This window comes from Panthera tigris, chromosome E3 (assembly GCF_018350195.1).
Source record: "Panthera tigris isolate Pti1 chromosome E3, P.tigris_Pti1_mat1.1, whole genome shotgun sequence".
Classification (NCBI taxonomy): Eukaryota; Metazoa; Chordata; class Mammalia; order Carnivora; family Felidae; genus Panthera; species Panthera tigris.
This window is the reverse complement of record NC_056675.1, coordinates 6,896,473-6,922,113: the sequence shown is the minus strand read 5'-3', so window position 1 is coordinate 6,922,113 and position 25,641 is coordinate 6,896,473. Positions and strand designations below refer to the sequence as shown.

The 25,641-nt window shown below is 42.3% G+C and overlaps 1 protein-coding gene across 8 annotated transcripts in view; it reads right to left on the bottom strand.

Annotated features, from left to right (window-relative positions):
* Positions 1-10,864: 10,864 nt before the first annotated feature.
* Positions 10,865-25,641, bottom strand: part of CYP3A131 (cytochrome P450 3A12) — a 109,972-nt gene continuing 95,195 nt past the window's right edge. For all 8 annotated transcript variants that reach the window (XM_042971975.1, XM_042971972.1, XM_042971970.1 and 5 more), the window contains 2 exons: positions 12,987-13,149; positions 10,865-11,818 (listed from right to left, as the gene is read on the bottom strand). In XM_042971975.1, coding sequence (XP_042827909.1) covers positions 11,723-11,818; positions 12,987-13,149 — 259 coding nt within the window. In that variant the 3' untranslated portion in view covers positions 10,865-11,722. The remainder of the gene's footprint in view (positions 11,819-12,986; positions 13,150-25,641) is intronic.

Genomic DNA, 25,641 nt, shown 5'->3' with positions numbered 1-25,641 from the left:
AAAATGTCCCTGGGCCGCCTAGAAGGATCCTACTCATCCTTCAAACCCAGCTCTAACAGAATCTCCTCTGTTAGAGTCTGTCCTCGCCAACCTCCTGCCCTGGGAAATTTCTGTCCCATGAGCCCCAGTTCTATTCTTGTTCTCTGTACCCTCCATCCCTATCATTGGTCTCTACATCCATTTACCTTACAGAGAGAGAGCTTCTCAAAGGCACAGTCTGGGTACTTAACAACATTATGTCCCTAGTCTCCATAAAAGTATATATGCTCAGGGGGGCATCCAGAAAGGTTGGTGGACTTGAGTTGGTAGAAGTGAAATTACTGGGCTTCCTAATATCCCTGTGGGAAGATCACTGATGACCTTGCCACTTACCTGCTGGGAGAGATATGAGGACATAGCCTCTGGAAATTATATCAGCTCATTTTCATCACTCTGACTCATGTTCTGTGCCTGCATGTCCTGAGAAACCATGGATTGCATGGCATACCTCTGGAATCTCTGGGACAATGGAGCCCTGCTCCATTTAAGAAATAAATGGCTCCAAGCTGGAATACCAACACAGGACAGACATGGGAAGCTGGAAGATGATCCCCAGGAAAAGTAGAAGAGAAAGTCCCATGGATTCTGAAATATTTCTGCCCCCTTTTGGTGCCTTCACTGGGCACCATTCCATAGGGCCATGCTATTACCCTGTTTACAGATGTTAGACTGAGATTCAGTGACTGCAATTGTATTTCCAACAGCCATTGATCACAAAAACATATTGTAAATAAGTGAACATAAAGGGAGACTGTGCTCAGCAATACTGGTATTCAACGTTTGCCCTTCCCTGATAAGGGTCCCTACTTGGGAAATAGACCCAAGTCTGCAACAGTGAACTGGTTAAATTTCTGTCCCTATATCCTTGGCTACCTGCACAGCAGCTCCCTCATAATTCCAGAACAAAGGACTCTGCTTCATCTTAGCAGGGAATACAGATGCTAGCCAAGATGGTACTAAGAGTATTGTTCCCCAGCAGAGAGGTACACAGAATCAAGGAACGATTCCTGTCGTTTGATAATTCTTGACAACTTAATGCTCTCAACTAAACACAAAGCCTTTTTTATTGTACTTGGAAACCAAGCCTCTGTGGGAACTAATAGAATTTTATCCTTCTCCAAACCCCATGCTCAGCTATGATTATTTCATAACTAAGCTTAAAATGAGCATCCGCCTACCCTCTTCACCTCAGAGTCTGCTGCAGCTGGTTGAAATCTATCCCAAAAGTGATAGGCTTGTCATTGCTGGGGACTACAATGCAGCCAGCACTGAACCAATGCAGATGGATTTGTCTGCAAGGGAGAAAAATAGAAGCATGAGCTTTGTGCCCCATTCTTCTCCACAAAGGAACACCTGCCATGACAAGACTCGCATCCTCAGAGTTTGAAGCATCCTCAGAGTTTGTATGAAAGAAGACACTGTGTGTCAGAAGAACACCCCATAGACTCCATGGCTCTCATCTACTCCTTCCTATACTAATACGCTCATCATGAACTTTCCAAACTCTGTTCCAAATGCATGTGGTAAAAACAGATCTCAGACTCAGATATCATTCAAGCTGAAGACAGAGAAAACTAAGATAATTATAGTACAGCCAAGTAAGAATAACTATGCATCCTCCTTAACAGTGAAGGATTTATCAGCTTCCTTAGTCTCCTTAGCTACTGGTCAAAATTGAATTGAATAATATTTAGGGAAGACTTAGGCTCAGATATCAGTGTAGGTGAATAAGTTGTCAGGACTCAGGGATGCAGGGAGCCCAGCTGTCTAATATTCTCATCCCTTTGTATTGTTAGCTCACATGACATCTCCTTGGGGAAGCATGGCCTGACTTCCACAGGCCAAGAGAAGTGCTCACAGTAGGGGAAGCAGTGTTGCCCTGGAATGATCTGTGCATCACATTCAAATTTCACAGATCATAGTCTCAAGTGTGCAAAAATGAAGGAAAGTTTAAGTGTCTGTTTCTAACTGGGAAAACTCCCATTCTTCTCAGTAAGGCCAAACTTGATCTTGCCAATTCCAGGTAACCAGGTGGTATTTAAGTGTGGGTGTCTGGGCCCTACAGTTTGTGTGGGAGTGGTGAGAAAGTGACAGGTTGTGAACATCCTGGCATTGGAGGAGGTGGGCACCTCTCCCATTGTCATTAGATGTTGGGTGGGCTCTACACTTGCTGCATTCGGTCCCTGGGCCAAGACTATATAGACTATATGAACCCAACACTCTAACAGGGAGAGAGACTAAACCAATAACCACACAAACATTGAGCTAAAATCAAGATACCTGCAATAAAGTAATAGTATTTGGTATATCTGGTGACTTTGCTAAGCCAGATACCAGACCCTCTGCAGGCCTTTTAGAAACGGTCACTCCACATGAACCCTTAAAATAGTTTAGTCCAAGGGTGAGAGAGGACAAGAGTTATAAAATAACTCTAAATAATGTAACATATTTTCTTTTAGCAAGAGGAGGACACTTGACTTCAAGTTTTAATTAGAACATACTTAAAAGGTTGGGTGTTTGGTGGATGTGGACTGTTTACTTTTTTCCTTCTTACTGATTATGTTTAAATGGCTCTTTTTACCTCCTTGCCTGTGAGGAGCTACTGAGAATGTTAATGTTTAGAGACTTAATTTCCTGGACTTCATTGAGCCTACAGTGCCTGTCCAGTTGTGTAAACACAGGGGTTGGAGCAGAACCACCACACCTCGTATTTTCTCACCATTATAGGACCTAAAGCCCAACTGGGATGAGATTCCTCTCATCCTCTTTCTCCTAGTGGGCAGAATTTGTCTCTAAACAGTTCCCTAAGTAGAGTGCCTTGTAGGTCAATAAAAGCTAACCCCCAAAAAGAACTAAACAAAAGGAGTAAGGAGAGCTCATTCCCTCCTTAGCAACACAGTATTTTTATAAAATTCAGTTTGGATTTCCAGGCAGAACTATGACCAGAGCAATTTGAGTGAGGCATTCCACTTGAGCACAAATTGCCCAAAATCTCACTAATCATATAAATTTTAAACTGTATTAAAACATAATATTTTAAAAAATAATATTAATCCAAATAGATCAATAAAGGATAAAATATCATACTTTAAATAACACATGTTCACCAGGTTAGTTTTATGTAACTAATTCACTCCAAAAAATGGGAGGGAAAATACAGGAAAATTAGAGAATAATACCATGAGTTCTATCATCTGGCCAATAGGGATTTTAGAACAGAGACTACATACAATGAAATAATTCAAGAAAATTTCCCAGAACTGAAGAGCAAAAGTCTCCAGATTGAAAGTCCAATGCACTGCACCACCCGCTATAGCCCTTGAACACAATGTGGTTAGATTTCAATATAAATTTATTTAAAAACAGAAAAAATCAGAAATGCAATTCCTCACCACTCCAGCCACATTTCAAGTGCACAATACCCCCATGTGGCTGGAGACAACCATATTGGACAACACAGATACAGAACATTTGCATCATTGCAGAAAGGTCTCTTGGACAGCTCTGCCTAGAATAACGGATGACAGCAGATTCATGAAGGCACATTGTCATGAACTTTCAGACACCAGGGAGAAAAAGAAAATCCCAAATGCTTGCAGAAAGAGTGAGGGGAGCAAGACCCAGGTCAAGTACAAGGAATCAGAAACCAGAAAGGCGGAATCTTCTCAACAGCAATAGTAGAGACAAGTCCCTATGTCTACAAGTTCATGGAGAAACTTCTAGCTCAAATCATCCATCAAGCAATTTTATGCTCAAATCATCCATCAAGCATGAGGGTAGAGCAGAGATATATTCAGAAATGCACATTCTTTAACAAAAATTAACTCCTCTTCATTATTCTTCTGAAAGCTATAAGGAGATGGCCTCTACAGAAATGAGGGAGAAAACCAAGAAAGATATCAGGTGGAGAAAGATGCCACTGGTTTTGTTAAAACTACCATTAGCACTGTTCAACTTTTTAAATAATGTACATCTATACATTTGATTTTTTTAGTAAAATAAGTTTTTAGAAGCCCCAATCAGGTATCAGCTCCTCCCAACCATTTTTGGGGACAAGTGCTCCTTCTCTGTGCTCTCAAAGAACTGAGGCTGACCTTCCACCATACTGAATCTATCTATTCAAGGGTCTGACTTTTCCCCACCAACAGGGCACATTTGGACCTGATCCAGAGCAGTGCCTAGGAAATGTTTGTGGATCTGAACAAAATCTGAAACAAGAACCTTCCTGCTGACCTTCTATACATGCTTGAGGTTCAGATGTACCTCCTGATAGCTGATGCTGGGAAATCCCCAAATGACAGGATGATGAGAGGTACTGGTGGAGTCCACGTGCTATTTCCAATATGTGTTTCCCAAACAGACTCAAGATATTTTACTGAAGACCTATGGTGTGTTCGGCAGTGTGTAGGCCCTGAGAGGACAGCAGTGGGGCCAACAATAGCCTCAAACCATCCCTGCCTTTTGTGGGCCTGGGAGGTCCATCTCATCCCTGCCTTTTGTGGGTCTGGGATTAATAAGTTCATCTGGAAGCAGCACAGCATAATGAATGAAGCCACATGCCACCTTTTCTACTCTCTCACCTTGAGGAAGTCATTAATCCCTCTGAGACTCAGTTTCCTCAAGGGGGTGTTAGGAGGATTAAATGAGAAATCTGTAAAATTAAAGCCTTGGATTTGAACGGTGAGACTCTTTCCAGTTCTCTGATTCTTTTATCTTTTTTTTTTAATTTTTTTTAAACGTTTATTTGTTTTTGAGACAGAGAGAGACAGAGCATGAACCGGGGAGGGACAGAGAGAGAGGGAGACACAGAATCGGAAGCAGGCTCCAGGCTCTGAGCCATCAGCCCAGAGCCCGACGCAGGGCTCGAACTCATGGACCGTGAGATCGTGACCTGAGCTGAAGTCGGAGGCTTAACCGACTGAGCCACCCAGGCACCCCTCTTTTATCTTTCTTAATTGGTCAACAGTGTTATGGTTCCAATTGCAGACATGAGAGATACAGTGCTTTTGAAAATACACAGATGCTTGAAGACAATGTAGCTTTTTAACTTTTCATAGATGACATCATCATCCCCCATGAGACCCTTTTTGGGGTGAGATTGGGGAGGGAGAATTTCTTCATAAAACCACTTCTTGGTCACTTGGGTAACAAGTTTTCTGAGTTCAGTCTTCTGATCCTGTCCCCCATTGTCCTTTCTCTGCTCCTCCCAGAATGAGCTCAGAATGTTTGGGGGTGTGACTTCTGGGCTAGAAAAGTGGGCCTCAGATCCTCTCTCTACCCTAGGCCTTACAGGTGACACCTGATCCCTGCCCTGGTTCTACAGAGGGTCCTTGATGGTCTGAAGCTGTGTCCTTGCTCCGATCAGGCCTGGGAGTTGCCCCTGATGACCTAGGCCCTTCTCACTGGCATGCAGGATCCAGCCCCACCCTCCACCCAGCTTTGATGAGAGTTCACATTCACTGCTGCAGGTCCCCTAGCTCTCCTGTGATAGTCATGTGCAGGCCCATAGGGTTTCTACACAGATCCTGGTATAGGCTGAATTGTGTCCCTTCCAAATCTGTAAGTTGAAGTACTAACTGCCAGCAATTCAAAACATGATTGCAGTTGGGAGTGTGGTCTTTATGAAGAAAAAGATGTTAAATGTGGTCACTAACATGGACCCTAATCTAACATGACTGGTGTCCTTCTAAGAGGAGATCAGGACACAAACATCCACAAAGGGAAGACCATGTGAAAACATGGAGAAGATGGTCATCTGCAAGCCACGGAGAGAGGCCACAGATGGAACCAACCTTGCCAACCACTTGATTGTACTCCTGGCCTCCAGTATTGTGAGAGAATAAACTTCTGTAGATGAAGCTCCTCAGTCTGTGGTACTTTGTTATGGAGCCCAGCAAATTAATACTGATCCATTCTCCTCTCATGGGATGGAGCAGGGGACCTGGGGCACACTGGATGTACAGTAATTATGTTTCTGTGTCTCCAAGTAATTTATTAGATCCTCTTGTGTAGGAGCCACAACTTCTCCGTTTCTATATTCTTGGGCTTAAGAGGGCTATGGTTGGCATGGTGATTTTGAAGGAATGCAAGAGTGATGGCATAATCTCCTTTTTGAAGAACTTCCTTCAAATTTTAGTAACATGGAGAGTGCAGAGGTCACATTACTCTGTAAATAGTCCAATTAATCATTAGTACCAGGGTCATGAGGCTTAATGATGTAAACCATTTGCAAGTCACTGGAAAAGGTAGGATCAAAGTTTGGATAATGTGGCCATGGCCATGACAACATTGATACCTGGAGCAGCTGACTTTAAGAGCAGTGCTTGCTTCTGGCACTTCACCTGAAGTCAAATGAAGGTAAGTCAATTCACCAAAACTACAAGACATTAAGACCTAGCATATTCTATCACTTACATTCTTATGTGAGAAACAGAGACATAACTCCACAAAAATAAAGATAACAGTAAACTGAGCTTGAGGGAAAGCCCACCAAAGCACCAATGTGCCCACAGAATGGGGGCAGTTGTGTGGTGGGTCCATAAAAGGACAATGCTCTCTCTCTCTTTCCCTAAAAATATTTTTTTAAAAAAAGAGATAAGCACATCTCATCCTAGCTTTTCATGCATATTGGACACTGCATAGCCTGGAAAAGACCAGACTAACTGGTCGGAACTCTGGTACCAGAAAAGCAATATTAAGAGAGGGCTGGAGAAAGCCCACATGAATGCAGTGGGAAGGTTTCCCTCCTGTCACCTGTCACTGCAGTGCATCCCTGCCCCCGAGACCATCCACCCTTAGGTGTGATGACTCTTAGCCTTAGAAATAAAAACTGCTAGGGGAACCTGCGTGTCTCAATTGGTTAAGCATCCAACTCTTGCTTTCGGCTCAGGTCATCATCTCATAGATTGTGGGTTTAAGCCCAGAGTCAGTCTCTGTGCTTATAGCATGGAGCCTGCTTGGGATTCTCTCTTCCTCTCTCTCTCTCTGCCACTTCCCTGCTCACACTCTCTCTCTCTCTTAAAATAAATAAACTTAAATATATATATACATACATACATACATGCTGCCAGTTGTTGTTGTTTTAAATTTTTTGTTAATGTTTGTTTATTGTTGAGGGACAGAGCATGAGCAGGGGAAGGGAAGTGAGAGGGAGATGCAGAATCTGAAGCAGGCTCCAGGCTCTGAGCTGTCAGCACAGAGCCTGATGCCGGGCTCAAACTCACAAACCACAAGATCATGACCTGAGCCGAAATCGGATGTTCAACCAACTGAGCCACCCAGGTGCCCCAATGCTGCCAGTTGTTTTACCAACCAAAAGGGAGTTATTCAGGAAAAAAAGAGAATTGCAATCCAGGACAAACAAGCTTCAGCAAAACCATAGATAGCCAAGTCTAAAGAACAAAGGGAGTGATGGGTTTTTTTTAGGGGGAGGTTATTTGTTTGTTTATTTTTTTCCAGGAGAAAAGGGGAGGCTGGGAAGGGGGTTATAAACTAAAATTCACAGAATAACCTTGGAGTTTGAAGTGTGGTGGCTTCTCACTGGCAGAGCTCTTGTTGGGAGAAGGGGTTCTGGGTTGTGGTGACAAGGAAAGCCCTTCTTCCTGCAGCTGGGATAGTAAAGTAGTGCAAGGTCAAGTCTGTCTCTTCCTATTGGGTCTGAGTGGTAGGGTGTGACAGTGCCCCCTGCCAAACCTCCCCACTCCATTTCAGTGGGGGTCACATGACTAATTTTCACATGACAAAGGCACTTCTAGAATGGGGATATTGCTACTGCTCTTTGGAAAACTCCTGAACAGCATCGGCTGATACACCACTAACTTCATAGTTAAAGCTCTCTGAATGATGTATGTGATTACTTTCTAAAATGGCAGATGGAAGCTGGAGTTGACAAGGCTGGAGCCCAAATGTCAAAACTGACATGGCCTCCTGAGGACTGAAGATAATACAGCCATGAAGGTAATAGCTGACATTGATTACATGCTCGCTGCGTGCTCCCTGGTCTGTGTCCTAAGTACCTCACACACACATCATCTGATTCCATCATCACTTCAGATAGGCACTGGCATTATTCTCCTATTTTACAGAATCTGAGGCTCTAAGTACCAAGGCAGTAAGGTGTTAAGTAATTAGTTCAAGGCACCACGTGTAAGTGTCTTTAGAGGAGGAAGGTGCCAAATTCTGTCACTGGGCAGCATACTCACTCCCCAAAGGCTGAGACTACTGGCTCTTATTAGCTCACAGTTGTCCCATTCTCAGGGACTCGCTCTTGACCAAACTGAAGCCATTTCACCTGGGAATTAGTGCCCAGTCCAATACCAACCAATGGGGTACAAGATGCCATCTCCTGTCTCAAAGTGACATCCACTCTATAATACAATTCCTGCCCCAGGGCTCATCATGAGATCAGGCTCCCCCAAGACCACACTCACTCAGCTTTTCCTCCTGCTCTACCCCACTTCCCTCAATCCTTTCCCCCAAGATCACTCCCTGAGTAAAACATTTGCTTCAGAGCCCCCATCTCAGGCTCTGCTTTTAGGGAACCCAGCCTGAGACAATGACTAAACCTGAACTAATTTGTGCACAGTAGTATTCGCTGAGGGGCATACAGGTGCTGAAAGGCAGCCCAAGCCCTAAGGGCCCAGCTATGTAAAAGTGGCACCTTTTCCTCATTTACCCAAAGCCATTGATTCATCAAGACTCAGTCCTGATGAGCTGGGATTCAAAACTCAGGAATTCCAGTTTCAGAGATCCCCGTCTCTCAATCACTGTGTGGTGCTGCCTCCTTGTATTAAATAATACAAGTCAGACGAAGGCAAGGGAAGGGGAGAGCTGTGTAGATCCACAGTTGTTCTGAACCACTTCTCCCAAGAACAATCACAAGCTTCCAGAAGAGTCTGTTCCAAGAACTATGTTCCTGATCAATCTCAGAGTAAATGCTGACCTGATATTTCATAATCTGTTATTCCTACAAGACATTTTCCATCAAAGTCAGGGCATGGACACTAACACATTACTGCCATGTATTCATCATAGCCCTCAATTCCCCCAATTGTCCCCACAATGTCCTTTACAGCTGAAGGACCCAATCCACTCACTGGAGTTTCCATGTCACTCCTCTTTGGTTTCTGTAGTTCAGTCTGGAACACTTCCTTAGTGTGTCTCTGACTTTTATTGAAAAACAAAATTCCAGCAAGTCAAGTTGAAGATCTTATTGGCTTTATTAAGCAATTCATGAATTGGCAGCATCCCACCTGACAGGGAGACAGATGCTCCCAGGAGGTGTACAAGATGCAGGGTTTTAGAGGAAGAAGGGTGGGGCAGGAAGTACTTAGAAGGAAAAGCAATGGTTTCAGGCCAGGACCCCTTCTCTGAGGGAAGGACCTGCAGGGTTTCTATCTTGCAGATGACTCATCAGGAAATTTCAGCCAGACTGGTAAAAGGTCACCTTCCTGGGATAGGTTGAAAGTGTCATTAGCCTTGGTTTGCTGTGAGGTGGAATTTGCAGGCAGGTGACTCCACTCTGGGCTTGTTTCTTTTTTTTTTAATCACTTTCATGACCTTTGTTTTGTTGAAGATTATACACCAGGTACAGATTAGGAGTAGGTTTTCCTCTGTCAGGTTTGTCTGGCTTTTTTTCAGGATTTCTTTCAGGTTTTCCTCTTCAGCAAGAATATCCCAGAGGTGATGCTCAGTTCTTTTCACCAAATCCTATTAAGTGACACGCCGTCACTTCCTCCTTTCCCCGATGACACTCATTCATTTGCCAGGTCTCTCTGTGTGAACTGCTCTTTCCTCTGGCAGCTCATGGGTGTTTGAGTGGTAGTACTTTGAAACTGTGTCAGTGTCCTCATCAATTATAATCAATCCTGTATTTATTATACCTGTGGGTAATTGTGTTTTCCTGTTTTATTCAATGGGTCATAATCGCTTCCCGTCCTTAGTTATCATGATGCCCAAATCATGCCTGATGGGCCCATAAAACTTCTTGGGCTGTGTCCTTTGGATGTGTCCCCATCACTGTTCAGGACAAGATGCTCCAGGCTCATCATGTGCTCCACCAGCCTGGATCAGCCATTTCTCTGAAAAGCCCTAGTTGCTTTCAGTGGAAAATGATGTTAATAAGCCAAGATTTGAGCACAAGTTGTGCTCATTGCCTTTACAGTGTCACTGTTTCTAAGAACTGTCTGTGGAGAAAGGTAGGGGATATGTGTTTTCACCTACGCACACACATCTATTTATCTTTAAGTCAATCTACCTATCATCTATCTCTCTAGAAAAGCAGGATTTTTTCACTGATATACTCAGTTCTAATCTCTGAATACATAATCTCATTCCTGTTTTCTCCCTTTCCATCAGTGACTCCCTTCTCCAACAGTGATAAACCTGGCTTCCATTTATCCCTAATATATTTACTTTTATCAGTTCCCCTTTATGTAACTAATCCCCACTCCATCACTTAACATCACTTAACATCCCCTCCTCATACTACTTGTGTTGCCCATCCATATTTAGGATGTGGTGGCTTTCACAAGACCAGCCCCTCTGTGTGGACACTCTTCTCACTAAGCTTGGGCTCCCACATTCATGCCAGGCTGCTTCCATATGTGGACATACTCCCCTCCCTACTCTGTCTCTGTCTTTGAGTCATTGTGACTTCTTTTTCTGCCCTGGAGCCCCAAGGTAGGGCTGCCCACCTGGCTGTGTACCACCTATTAGTTTAAAACTAAATTATCCAGGAAGGAAAGGCAACGGAAGAGAAGAGAGGAGAAAGGAAAGAAGGGGAAGGGAGTAAATGGGGGAAAAAGGAAGAATCCTGTGCAGCTTCTCATACCAACTGAATTGGACAAATGCTTTTAGCTTTTCTGCCCAATCTACTGACCAATCAACCATCTCTTATTTGATGTTCATTGTATTAGTACAGTAGGGGGCTGAGGTTAGGTCACAAAGAAAAAGCATGTTCCCTGTCTGGCAGAACTCCAGGGCAGATGAAATGAAAACATTATATCAAAACTAGTAATAAAAATTGCCTCAATTGAGTGTTATAAAAAAAAATATGTGCTCCAAAACCAGAAGAATTAAACTTTCTGAGAAGTGGGCAAAGTAACAGTGTATTGACTCTCACCTACCTTAACATAACATGTTGGACTTCTGAGCAAGCCCCACCCACCTAGTGACTGTGATGGTCAAAAACATCCACTCATTGACCCTCACTCATTAGTTCTATGGATTCCCCCTTAATGTGCAGGAAGACATCAGTTAATACGTTGGTAAAGAGATGTTGATTGACACACTCAGTGTAATAGTTAATGTATAATATTCAAAATAAGATGTGTGATATGAATGTCACTATTATGGTCACCACAAAAATTGTTTCATTAAAGTTTTTTAATATAACTGGTGAGAAATTTTTATTATCGATCAGTTCTCAGGGGAATAGATGGTACTAACTGGGACCGGATAGGCTGAGTCTATGTGTCTGGCACTTATTAGTCACCTTCCTCACATTCCACAACATATAATGCTCCATGCAGATACCAGGAAAACTTGGAATCCCTCGTCATCCATCACAAGCAGTATGTGAAGCCCATCTTCATTTCTGGGTTGTACTCACAAAGTAAAATGAAGTCTCTGGTGTTCTGGGATACAGGTTCTTGAAGAACAAAGGGGAAGTTCTTAGGGAAAGTCAGGCTCTACTCACACTCCCATCTCTCAGCTCAACCTTGAGAACAATGGGTTTTTCTGGTTGAATAATACCTTGAGCATTTAATTTCAGGGGGATCTGCAACAGTTACAAAAGCATATGAAAACCAAAATGAAGTTCTATTGACAACAGAAGCAAAGCAGGCAAGATACATGAAGGAGAGTAAGAGTTTAAACATATAAATACTACATTTAAATTCATATTCTCATATTCTTTAAACTTACTCTGTAAGCTGTCAAGACCGGAGTGTGGAAACATTCATCCATCATTCATTCAAAAGGATATCTATTGAGTGTCTACTCTGTACCAGGCTGGACACAATCTCATGTTGGTTTGTGTTCTTTTTTAATTTAAATTTTAGGTTAAAAGGATGAGTGTTTACAATTTACAACAGTTTCTTAGTCATTATGGCATGCCACTTAAAAAGTGATACAGTTAATTTTGTATATGTTGAAGCTTGCAAAGTCATCCTGAGTGGACATTACACATTTTATTGTATCGCCATCCTCAATGCTAAACATCCTCTCATCTCTCCCAGTGGAAATATCCATTCATGATAGCAGATTTCAATAGAAAGGGAACACAGCTTTGACTGGAGAAGGGCTCATGGAAGGTGGGGCCAAATAACCACAATGGTCTGGACCATGGGAGTCCCTCACATCTGACAGACATGCTTCACACTAGTGATTCTCAACCTTGCTTGCACATGACAATCAATGGGGACACTTTTAAAGCCACACTCTGGGTGAATTATGTAAGAATTTCTGAGATGGCCTGAACCCACTGACTCCAATGTACAAGTAGGGGTTGAGAACCATGGTTATGAGAGCATCTGTAAGTTGTGGTAGAGAATAGCATCATTCAAAAGTCATGTTGCATTAATAACTGCACATCATGACTATGCATAATATGTTCCCTTCCTTTCAGGGGATTTGAAATAAATTTAAAACATTGTCAAGTTCAAAAGTCTGTGCATAATCAGTCATGATAGTTGACCTGACTAGATGTCCCTTATTATTGGGTGCTAATAAACCACACATGTGGCACGCAGAGCTGAAGGACCCTTAAAGGTCACAGATGACTCCAAATAGATTCTCTGGCCAATGGAACAAATTATAAGGATGAATGAGCCCATACAAACACACACACACACACACACACACACACACACACACACACACACACAAACCATATCTCTTAGTTTAAAAAAAAAGTAAAACATTCTTTGTGTGGAAAGTTCTCTGACCTGTGTTTCTTCACAAGGTTTGAAGGAGAAGTTCTGAAGGAGTGTGACAAGGGCAAGTTTCATGTTCATGGTCGCAAACCTCATGCCAATGCAGTTTCGGGGTCCAGTTCCAAAAGGCAGGTATATATAAGGATTTATGCTGTCCTTGTTCTTCTTGCTGAACCTGGTTCCACAAATCGAGTTGGAAACAAGTTAGTGAAACATAAAAACCACAAGAGCCACATGTGTGGGGTTCTCAACCAGGACTACACAGGACACTCTTGGGGGGCTGGTCACTGAAATCCTGCCATGCTTATTCTGCGGTGACAACTGTAAGCTACATATCCTCTGCATTCCCCTACCCTGTGGGAGCAGTCAGTCTTGTTGAGATGAGATGAATGTTGTTGAAAGGAAGAGTCATCTTAAACACTAGAATTACAGTCAGCATGGGGAGGTGTTCACAGTCTGAAAGGCAAGCAGGCAATGAGACTGACTGAAGGAAAGGTAGGTTCCTGCCTCCACTGACTTATGTTGGTCATGTGCTCATGAGAGAAGGAAGCAGGAGAAATGCCTCCCATGATTTAGATTGTTATTTTTCCCTTCTCTTCCCTCTCCTCCCACCTTGAATCCCCCAACCACTAAGACAGGCCAGCTGGGCAGAAGATTTGCATGAGCACACGATGCTGCTCCACTTTAATCATATTCACTAATGTGTATAATCAGTATAATCACTGAATTCTTGGTCACCTGTCTCATGAGTCTAAAAGTTCCTGAAGGTTAGTCCTATGTTTTATTCAAAACTGATTCCTCAATATTTGATTATATTAAAGGAAAATGTGGATTTGGGGAAAGTGATAATGACATTGTCAGTAGTATTTTTTTTTTAAGTCCTTATATTATTGGGGTAGCTGAGTGGCTCAGTTGGTTAAACATCCAACTCTTGATTTCGGCTCAGCTCATGATCTCACGGTTTGTGAATTCCAGTCCCACCTTGGGCTCTGCACTGACATCGCAGAGGCTGCTTGGGATTCTGTCTCTCTCTCTCCATCTCCCTCTGCCCCTCCCCCGCTTGTGCTTGCTCTTCTCTCTCTCTCAAATAAATAAATATATTTTTTAAATGAATGAATAAAGTCCTTATATTATGGAGAACATTCTGGAATATTTACAGATGATGTGCCTTGAAGTAATACGGCATAACATGAGGAATTGTAATGGCATGTGGTTGGGGCAGCTGATATGGGTTAGTGGTTGTTGGGCAGGTGATGGGCACATATAGATGTATTGAAAGTATTTCATAGAACTGTGTATAGAATATGCTTGTGCATGTGCCAAAAATTCTCCATAATGGACATTTTTAATATGTGGATTTGGCACTGTCTGGCACAGTCCCTGACACACATAGGTAAGCACTTCATATCATGACTGAGTGAATCACAGAGAAGTACCAGGAGTCCCTGGTTTCTGTTTGAGAAGCTACAGGAGCAGGGACTGCTGAGCTTGTGGGAACCACCAGGTCTTCTGGTCCAGAAAACAGGTGACTTGGTCAATTCTGACTTCTTTCAGCAAGTACTAAGTGTAGACACAATGCTAGCACTAGGGACACCATGCAACAAGACATGGGCTCAGCCATCAGGGAGCTTAGAGTCAGGGGCTAAAAGTCTGGATCCCTACAAAGTTCACTCCAATTTTTTCTCACCAATACAATAAACAGAAAAGTACCAACTCTTTGCAGAATTCAAGCTGTGCCCAAAGCCAAACTCTGCTCTGGATTCCCAGAGAGAAAGCTCAAGGCCCCTCCTCCAAGGAGGATGTCTCAGATGGCTAGAGAGCAGATGACTTTGCTTTGGATGAACCCCAGATACCAAGACAGGTGGGAGATAGCACAGGACTGCAGCCACAGACAGCACAGGATCTGTGTGCGCCCCCATCCTCATGAGGTTGCTCCTCTTGCCAGGAATGAGGACTCTAAGCTCCAAGCCTCTCAGCTCTACAGGTAGCAGAAACGGTGGCCAAGGTTTACAAACATGGAATGTGAGGACATAGGGGGAGAATTCAGAGAGCTAGAGTGGACAGAAAAACGTTAAGGGAAAAAAGTCCCATTTCCTTGAATAAGATGATTATGATATATGCATATAATCACAAACACAAATACAATATGTTGCTTATAGTTTACTGTTACATTAAGTAGCTCAAAAACATATAATGCCACCCTTTTAGTAATCTATATATGCATAGAAAAGTGTCCACAAGGACATACATTATTAATAATCTTGACATATTGGGACTGACAATGATGTTATATTCTTTCTTCTCAACTACAGTTTGTAAAAATTTTTATGAACTTTCTAAATTTAAATTTTTGTTAAAATACAGTGCAATATTAGTTTCAGGAGTAGAATTCAGTGATTCGTAACTTATATACAAAACCCAATGCTCATTACAAGTGCCCTCTTATTACTCATCATCGCCTATCCAGACCAACTCCCACCCACCTCCCTCCATCAACTCTCAGTTTATTCTCTATCTTTAAGAGTCTCTTGTGGTAGAGTGCCTGGGTAGCTCAGTCAGTTGGCTCAGGTCATGATCTCAGGGTTCATGGGTACGAGCCCTGCGTTGGGTTCTGTGCTGACAGCTCAGAGTCTGGAGCTTGCTTTGGATTCTGTGCCTCCCTCTTTCTCTCTGCCCCTTCCCTGCTTGTTATCTCTCTCTCTCTCTCTCTCTCTCTCTCTCTCTCTCTCTCTCTCTCTCTCCCTCCCTCCCTCCCTCCCTCCCTCCCTCCCTCCCTCCCTCCCTCCCTCCCCTCTCTCTCTATAAAAAATAAATAAATAAATATTTAAAAAACATTTTATTTTGATGAGGTACCAATAGTTCGTTTTAGCTTTTGTTTCCCTTGCCTCCGGAGACGTGTTGAGTAAGAAGTTGCTGTGGCCAAGGTCAAAGAGGTTTTTGCCTGCTTTCTCCTCAAGGATTTTGATGGCTTCCTGTCTTGATTTAGTTTTTCATCCATTTTGAGTGTATTTTTGTGTAAGGTGTAAGAAAGTGGTCCAGGTTCATTCTTCTGCATGCTGCTGTCCAGTTTTGCCAGCACTGCTTGGTGAAGAGACTGTCTTTACTCCATTGCACATTCTTTCCTGCTTTGTCAAAGATTAGTTGGCCATATGTTTGTGGGTCCATTTCTGGGTTCTCTAGTTTGTTCCATTGATCTGAGTGTCTGTTTTTGTGCCAGTACCATACTGTCTTGATGATTACAGTTTTGTAATACAGCTTGAAGTCCAGAATTGTGATGCCTCCTGCTTTGGTTTTCTTTTTCAAGATTGCTTTGGCTATTCATGGTCTTGGTTCAAAGAAGACATCCAGATGGCCAACTGGCACATGATAAAATGCTCAACACCACTCATCATCAGGGAAATACAAATCAAAACCACAATGAGATACCACCTCACATCTGTCAGAATGGCTCACATGAACAACTCAGGCAACAACAGACATTGGCGAGGATGCGGAGAGAGAGGATCTCTATTGCATTGCTGGTGGGAATGCAAACTGGTGCAGCCACTCTGGAAAACAGTATGGAGGCTCCTCAAAAAATTAAAATAGAACTTCCCTACGACCCAGCAATTGTACTACTAGGTATTTATCCAAGGGATACAGGTATGCTGTTTCAAAGAGGCACATGCACCCTAATGTTTACAGCAGTGCTATTAACAATAGCCAAAGTATGGAAAGAGCCCAAATGTCCATCGATGGATGAATGGATAAAGAAGATATGGTATATATATACAATGGAGTATTACTCAGCAATCAAAAAGAATGAAATCTTGCCATTTGCAACTAGATGGATGGAACTAGAGGGTATTATGCTAAGCAAAATTAGTCAGAGAAAGACAAATATCATATGACTTCACTCATATGAGGACTTTAAGAGACAAAACAGATGAACATGCAGGAAGGGAAAAAAATAATATAAAAACAGGGAGGGGGACAAAAACATAAGGGACCTTTAAATATGGAGGACAAACAGAGGGTTGCTGGAGGGTTGAGGGAGGGGTGATCGGCTAAATGGGTAAGAGGTATTAAGGAATCTACTCCTGAAATCATTGTTGACTATATGTTAACTAACTTGGATGTAAATTAAAAAAATAAATTTAGGGGCGCCTGGGTGGCTCAGTCGGTTAAGCGGCTGACTTCAGCTCAGGTCATGATCTTGCGGTCCGTGAGTTCGAGCCCCGCATCAGGCTCTGTGCTGACAGCTCAGAGCCTGGAGCCTGTTTCAGATTCTGTGTCTCCCTCTCTCTGCCCCTCGCTGTTCATGCTCTGTCTCTCCCTGTCTCAAAAATAAATAAAATGTTAAAAAAAATTTTTAAATAAATTAAAAAAAACAAATAACCTAAAAAAATTTTTTTAAGTCCCTTGTGGTTTCTTTTACCCTCTCTTCTCTTTTTCCCTGCCCTTCCCCTATGTTCATCTTTTCTGTTTCTTAAATTTTACATATGACTGAAATCATATGTTATTTGTCTTTCTCTGACTTATTTTGCTTAGCATAATATGTTCTAGCTCCATCCACATCATTGCAAGTGGCAAGATTTCATTCCTTTTGATGGCTGAATAATTTTCCATTGTGTGTGTGTGTGTGTGTGTGCGTGCGCGCACGCAGACACACACACACACACACACACACACACACACACATCTTCTTTATCCATTCATCAGTCAGTGGACATTTGTGCTTTCTCCATAGTTTGGATATTGTTGATAATGCTACTATAAACACTGGGGTGTATGTACCCCTTCGAATCTGTATTTTAGTATCCTTTGGGCAAATACTATAATACAATTGCTGTATCATAGGGCAGCTCTACTTTTAGTTTTTTGAGGACCTCTATACTGTTCCCCAGAGTGGTTGCACCAGTTTGCATTCCTACCAGCAGTGCAAGAAGATTCCCTATCTCTGCATCCTTGCCAACACCTGTTGCTTCTTGTGTTGTTAATTTTAGCCATTCTGACATGTTTTGAGGTGGTATCTCATCGTAATTTTGATTTGTAGTTCCCTGATGATGGGTGATATCGAGCATCTTTTCATGTATCTGTTAACCATCTGGATGTCTTCTTTGGAAAAGTGTCTATTCATGTCTTCTGCCCATTTCTTAACTGGGTTGTTTGGGTTTTTTTTTTTTTTTTTTTTTTTTTGGTGTTGATGTTTCTTATAAGTTTTGGATACTACCCCTTTATCATATATGTCATTTGCAAATATCTTCTCCCATTCTGTTGGTTGCCTTTTAGTTTTGTTCATTTCTTCCTTCACTGTGCAGAAGCTTTTTATCTTGATGAGGTCCCAGTAGTTCATTTTTGCTTTTGTTTTCCTTGCCTTTGGTGATGTGTCTAGTAAGAAGTTGCTCCAGTCAAGGTCAAAGAGGTTTCTGGCTATGCTCTCCTCTAGGACTTTGATGGTTTCCTGTTTCACATTTAGGTCTTTCATCTATTTTGAATTTATTTTTGTATACAGTGTAAGACAGTAATCAGGGGGAACTGGGTGACTTGGTTAAATGTCTTACTTCAGTTCAGGTCATGATCTCATGATGCATGGGTTCAAGCCCCAGTTGAGCTGACAGCATGGAGCCTGCTTCGGATTCTCTGTCTCCCTCTCTCTGTCTCCTGACCCCTATTCATGCACTCTCTCTCTCTCTCTCTCCCTCTCAAACAAAGAAACAAACTTTAAAAAAAAGAAAACGGTCCAGATTTATTCTTCTACATGTTGTCATCCACTTTTCCCAACACCTTTTGTTTAAGCGACTTTTTTCCACTAGATATTCTTTCCTGCTTTGTCAAAGATTAGTTGACCATATAAATGTGTGTCCATTTCTGGGTTTTCTATTGTGTTCCATTGATCTATGTTTCTGTTTTTGTGCTAGTACCTTACTGTCTTGATGACTACAGCTTTGTAATATAGCTTGAAATCTAGAATCATGATGCCTTCAGTTTTGTTTTCCTTTTTCAGAATTGCTTTGGCTATTTGGGGTCTTTTCTTATTCCATACAAACTTTAGGTTTGTTTGTTCTAGCTCTGTGAAGAATGTTCGTGTTATTTTGATAGGGGTTGCATTAAAAATTGATAACCCTTAGCCAAACTTATCAAAAATAAAAGAGAAAGGATTCAAATAAATAAAATCATGAATTAAAGAGGAGAGATCACAACACCACAGAAGCACAAACACTTATAAGAGAATACTATGAAAAATTATAGGCCAACAAACTGGACAATCTGGAAGAAATGGATGAATTCCTAGAAACTCACACACTACCAAACCTCAAACAGGAAGAAATAGAAAATTTGAACAGACCTATAACCAGCAAAGAAATTGAATCAGTAATCAAAAATCTCCCAGCAAACAAAAGTCCTGGGCCAGATGGCTTCCCAGGAGAATTCTACCTGACATTGAAAAAAGAGTTAATACTTATTCTTCTCAAACTGTACCAAAAAATAGAAATGGAAAGAAAACTCCCCAACTCATTCTCTGAAGCCAGCATTTCCTTGATTCCAAAACCAGACAAAGTTCCCACCAAAAAAGGGGAATCACAGGCCAATATTCCTAATGAATCTGAATGCAAAAATTCTCAACAAGAGAGGAGGAGCCAAGATGGCAGAACAGCATGGAAGTTTTTTCTGTGTTTCACGTCCATGAAACACAGCCAGACCAACACTAAACCATACTGCACACCTAGAAAACTGATTGGGGGATCAACACAACAATCTGCACAACCTGAACCACAGAATTCAGCAGGTACGCAGTGCGGAGAGGTGAACTTGGGGAGCGAGAAGCTATGGTGGGCAGGGAGATGCTGTTGTGGGGAGAGAGAGATGGAAACAGGAGGGAGAATACGGGAAAAACACCCCTCCCCAAAAGCAGCTGGAGAGAAGTGGAAAATTGGAAACAGCTGCAGGGACTAAAGGAGAAAGGAGAGGGCTTAAATTCCATTAAGACTGTATACAAGGGGAGTGCAGAGTCTGCAACTCCATAGCTTGATAACTGGCGGTGCTCTGGTGGGAAGGGCGAATCCCCAGGAGCAGAGTGGGGTCCAGAAGGTTCTTGGGGCACATAGGGAAAAGCAGTTCCACTGCTGGAAGGACATTTGGTAGAGACCGTTGAAGCCACTTGGTCCCAGCAGACCCCAGAGAACGGCCACATTTGCTGGTGCTGGAACAAGGTTGTTAAGGGTGAAGCCTGGTGCCAGATGTGTGTTGTGATTTTCCATAATCCCTGAGATGCTGCTGCTACACTATCTCATGAACTTTTCTAGGGAGGGCTGGCACCTGGCCGCAGTCTCAGAGCACCAGCAGCAGCAGTGTCCAGCAAGCGTTCCTGGGTGCAGCCAACATTAGGCCATTGCTTGGTGAGACCCTCCCACAGAGGGGCGGATGGGGCAAAGCCCCAGTCCCTCAGAAGTAAGGGGCCAAGGAAAACAGCCACATCTGAGATAAAACTCGAGAGAGGTACTGCCTGCGACTTGGTCACAGACAGTGAAAAACCAGGAAGTGGACGAAAGCTGAAGACAGAGGATGGGTTCGCGATTGCTGATCAGGGAGAAGAGAGTTCCGATGCTAGAGACTGGGTAGCGAGGCGGCGCCATTTTCACCGCCCCCACAATTGCGCATAGGCACCTATGACCACCACAACACCCCACCCCAGTGGGCTAGCAGTGCCATCTAGTGGAGAATGGAGCTGTTACACTGAGCCCCACCCAACTGGGCCAACCTTGCTCTTCAAGAACATAAGTCTCACCACCTGCTTAGTTTATGGACTATAAACCGCTTCATAGTCTGACGTCTAGGGGAAAGCAAAGTAATTTCAGTCCTGCTTCAATCTGTTGGCAGATCCATCTATTCAATTTTCGTTCTTTTTTTTTTCTCCTTTTAGCTTTTTCTTGAATACAGAAAGAGAAAAAATTCATTTTTATTTTCAATTTTTATTAAATATATTTTTCTTTAATTTTTTACTATATTTTTACTTTTGTGTAAATTTTTTCAAATTCTATTTTACTTCCATCATTTTATTTTAGTCTACTTCAGTATATTCATTTTTTCAAATCTTCAAATGATTTCCTTTTTTTCTTTTTCTTTTTTCTCTTGTTTCTTTTCTTTTTCTTGAATACAGAAGGAGAAAAACTTCATATTTACTTTCAGTTTCTATTAAAACTATTTTTCTTTAATTTTCTTTAATTTTGGGGGAGAATCAAAGTAATGCTGGCTTCATGGAATGAGTCTGGAAGTTTTCCTTCCGTTTCTATTTTTTGGAACAGCTTGAGGAGCATAGGTATTATCTCTGCTTTAAATGTCTGGTAGAATTCCCCTGGGAAGCCATCTGGTCCTGGACTCTTATTTGTTGGGAGATTTCTGATGACCGATTCAATTTCTTCGCTGGTTATGGGTCTGTTGAAGTTTTCTATTTCTTCCTGTTTGAGTTTTGGAAGTGTGTGGGTGTTTAGGAATTTGTCCATTTCTCCCAGGTTGTCCAGTTTGTTGGCATATAATTTTTCACAGTATTCCCTGATAATTGCTTGTATTTCTGAGGAGTTGGATGCAATTCCATTTTCATTCACGATTTTATCTATTTGGGTCATCTCCCTTTTCTTTTTGAGAAGCCTGGCTAGAGGTTTGTCAATTTTGTTTATTTTTTCAAAAAACCAACTCTTGGTTTCGTTGATCTGCTCTACAGTTTTTTTAGATTCTATATTGTTTATTTCTCCTCTGATCTTTATTACTTCTCTTCTTCTGCTGGGTCTGGGGTGCCTTTGCTGCTCTGCTTCTATTTCCTTTAGGTGTGCTGTTAGATTCTGTATTTGGGATTTTTCTTGTTTCTTGGGATAGGCCTGGATTGCAATGTATTTTCCTCTCAGGACTGCCTTCGTTGCATCCCAAAGCCTTTGGATTGTTGTATTTTCATTTTTGTTTGTTTCCATATATTTTTTAATTTCTCCTCTAATTGCCTGGTTGACCCACCCATTCTTTAGTAGGGTGTTCTTTAACCTCCATGCTTTTGGAGGTTTTCCAGACTTTTTCCTGTGGTTGATTTCAAGCTTCATAGCATTGTGGTCTGAAAGTATGCATGGTATGATTTCAATTCTTGTATACTTATGAAGGGCTGTTTTGTGACCCAGTATGTGATCTATCTTGGAATATGTTCCATGTGCACTCGAGAAGAAAGTATATTCTGTTGCTTTGGGATGCAGAGTTCTAAATATATCTGTCAAGTCCATCTGATCCAATGTATCATTCAGGGCCCTTGTTTCTTTATTGACCGTGTGTCTAGATGATCTATTCATTGTTGTAAGTGGAGTATTAAAGTCCCCTGCAATTACCACATTCTTGTCAATAAGTTTGCTTATGTTTATGAGTAATTGTTTTATATATTTGGGGGCTCCCATATTCGGCGCATAGACATTTATAATTGTTAGTTCTTCTTGATGGATAGACCCTGTAATTATTATATAATGCCCTTCTTCATCTCTTGTTACAGCCTTTAATTTAAAGTCTAGTTTGTCTGATAGAACTATGGCTACTTCAGCTTTCTTTTGACTCCCAGTAGCATGATAGGTAGTGCTCCATCCCCTTACTTTCAATCTGAAGGTGTCCTCAGGTCTAAAATGAGTCTCTTGTAGACAGCAAATAGATGGGTCTTGTTTTTTTATCCATTCTGATACCATATGTCTTTTGGTTGGCACATTTAGTCCATTTACATTCAGTGTTATTATAGAAAGATATGGGTTTAGAGTCATTGTGATGTCTGTAGGTTTCGTGCTAGTAGTGATGTCTCTGGTACTTTGTCTCACAGGATCCCCCTTAGGATCTCTTGTAGGGCTAGTTTAGTGGTGACGAATTCCTTCAGTTTTTGTTTGTTTGGGAAGACCTTTATCTCTCCTTCTATTCTGAATTACAGACTTGCTGGCTAAAGGATTCTCAGCTGCATATTTTTTCTGTTCATCACATTGAAGATTTCCTGCCATTCCTTTCTGGCCTGCCAAGTTTCAGAAGAGAGATCGGTCACTAGTCTTATTGGTCTCCCTTTATATGTTAGAGCACGTTTATCCCTAGCTGCTTTCAGAATTTTCTCTTTATCCTTCTATTTTTCCAGTTTCACTATGATATGTCATGCAGAAGATCGATTCAAGTTACATCTGAAGGGAGTTCTCTGTGCCTCTTGGATTTCAATGCCTTTTTCCTTCCCCAGATCAGGGAAGTTCTCAGCTATTATTTCTTCAAGTACACCTTCAGGCCCTTCTCTCTCTTCTTCTTCTTCTGGAATACCTATGATACGGAAATGGTTCCGTTTGATTGCATCACTTAGTTCTCTAATTTTCCCCTCATACTCCTGGATTTTTTTTCTTTTTCTCAGCTTCCTCTTTTTCCATAATTTTATCTTCTAATTCACCTATTCTCTCCTCTGCCTCTTCAATTCGTGCTATGGCTGCCTCCATTTTTTTTTAACGTTTATTTTTGAGAGACAGAGAGAGATAGAGATGAGCAGGGGAGGGGCAGAGAGAGACAGACATAGAATCTGAGGCAGGCTCCAGGCTCTGAGCTGTCAGCACAGAGCCTGATGTGGGGCTCAAACCCACAAACCGTGAGATCATGACCTGAGCCGAAGTTGGACACTTAGCAACTGAACCACCCAGGTGCCCCTGGCCACTTCCATTTTATTTTGCACCTCATTTATAGCATTTGTTAGTTCCTCATGACTATTTCTTAGTCCCTTGATCTCTGTAGCTAGATTCTCGACTGTCTTCTATGCTTTTTTCAAGCCCAGCAATTAATTTTATGACTACTATTCTAAATTCTTATTCCATTATATTGCTTAAATCGGTTTTGATCAATTCATTAGCTGTCACTAATTCCTGGAGTTTTTTTTTTTTTTTTTGAGGATAATTCATCTGTTTCGTCATTTTGGGTAGTCCCTGCAGTAGCTTCAAACTTCAGGGCACTTCCCCTATGCTCTCTGGAGAAACTTGTGTTGGTGGGCAGGACCACAGTCAGACCTGATATCTGCCCCAGCTCACCGCTGGGGCCACAGTCAGACTGGTGTGTACCTTATCTTCCCCTTTTCCAGGGGCAAGACTCACTGTGGAGAGGTATGGCACCTGTCTGGGCTGCTTGTACACTGCCAAGCTTGTGGTGCTGCTTCGATGGGATCTCGCCAAGGGCGTGTTAGTTGGGGTGGATCAGCAAGGTGCACAGGGGCTGGAGGGGCAGGCTTAGCTTGCTTTGCCATTGCTGGTCCCTTGCAGGAGGGGCCCTGCAGCACCGGGAGGGAGGCAGACCCATCAGAGAGATGGATCCACAGAAGCACAGCATTGGGCATTTGTGCGGTGCAAGCAAGTTCAGTGACGGGAACTGGTTCCCTTTGGAATTTCGGCTGGGCGTCGGGAGAGGGAAATGGCACTTGCCAGTGCCTTTGTTCCCCCACTGAGCTGAACTCTGTCCTCCAGGGCTCAAAAACTCTCCCTCCCTGAGTCCTCTCGCCCTCCCTGCTCTCCGAGAGCAGAGCTGTTGGCTTTTAATATTCCAGATGTTAAGTCCCACTGGCTGTCAGAACTCACACAGTCCGGTCCCTGCACTTTTGCAAGCCAGACTTTGGGGGCTCTGCCTTGCCGGGCAGCCTGCCCCTCCACCACCCCGGCTCCCTTCTGCCAATCCGTGTAGCATGCACCACCTCTCTGCTCTTCCTACCCTCTTCTCTGGGCCTCTAGTCTACGCTTGGCTCCAGGGAGTTTGTTCTTCTAGTCTTCTGGCAGTTTTCTGGGCTATTTAGGCAGATGTGGGTGGAATCTAAGTCATCAGCCAGACGAGGTGAGCCCAGTGTCCTCCTACACTGCCATCTTCCACCTGTCTCTCTCTGTGTAAATTTTTTCAAAGTCTATTTTACTCCCATCATTTCATTTTAGTCTACTTCAGTGTATTCATTTTTTCAAATTCTCAAATGATCCCCCCCCCTTTTTTCTCTAATCTATCAAACACTTTAACACTCAGACCAAAACACACCTAGGATCTAGCATCATTTATTCAATTTGTGTGTATGTGTGTTTACTTTTTTAATTTTAATTTTTTTAATTTTAATTTTTCTGCCTCATTAATTCCTTTTCTCCCTTCAAAATGATGAAATGAAGGAATTCACCCCAAAAGAAAGCACACGAAGAAATGACAGCCAGGGATTTAACCAACACAGATACAAGCAAAATGTCTGAACCAGAATTTAGAATCACGATAATAGGAATACTAGCTGGAGTTGAAAATAAATTAGAATCCCTTTCTGCAGAGATAAAAGAAGTAAAAACTAGTCAGGATGAAATAAAAAATGCTATAACTGAGCTGCAATTTTGAATGGATGCCACAGTGGCAAGGATGGATGAGGTAGAACAGAGAATCAGTGATATAGAGGACAAACTTATGGAGAATAATGAAACAGAAAAAAAGAGGGAAATAAAGGCAAAAGAGCACTATTTAAGAATTAGAGAAATCAGTGACTCATTAAAAAATAACATCAGAATCATAGGGGTCCCAGAAGAGGAAGAGAGGTAAAAGGGGTAGAAGGGTTATGCGAGCAAATCATAGCGGAAAACTTTCCTAACCTGGGGAAAGACACAGACATCAAAATCCAGGAAGCACAGAGGACTCCATTAGATTCAAC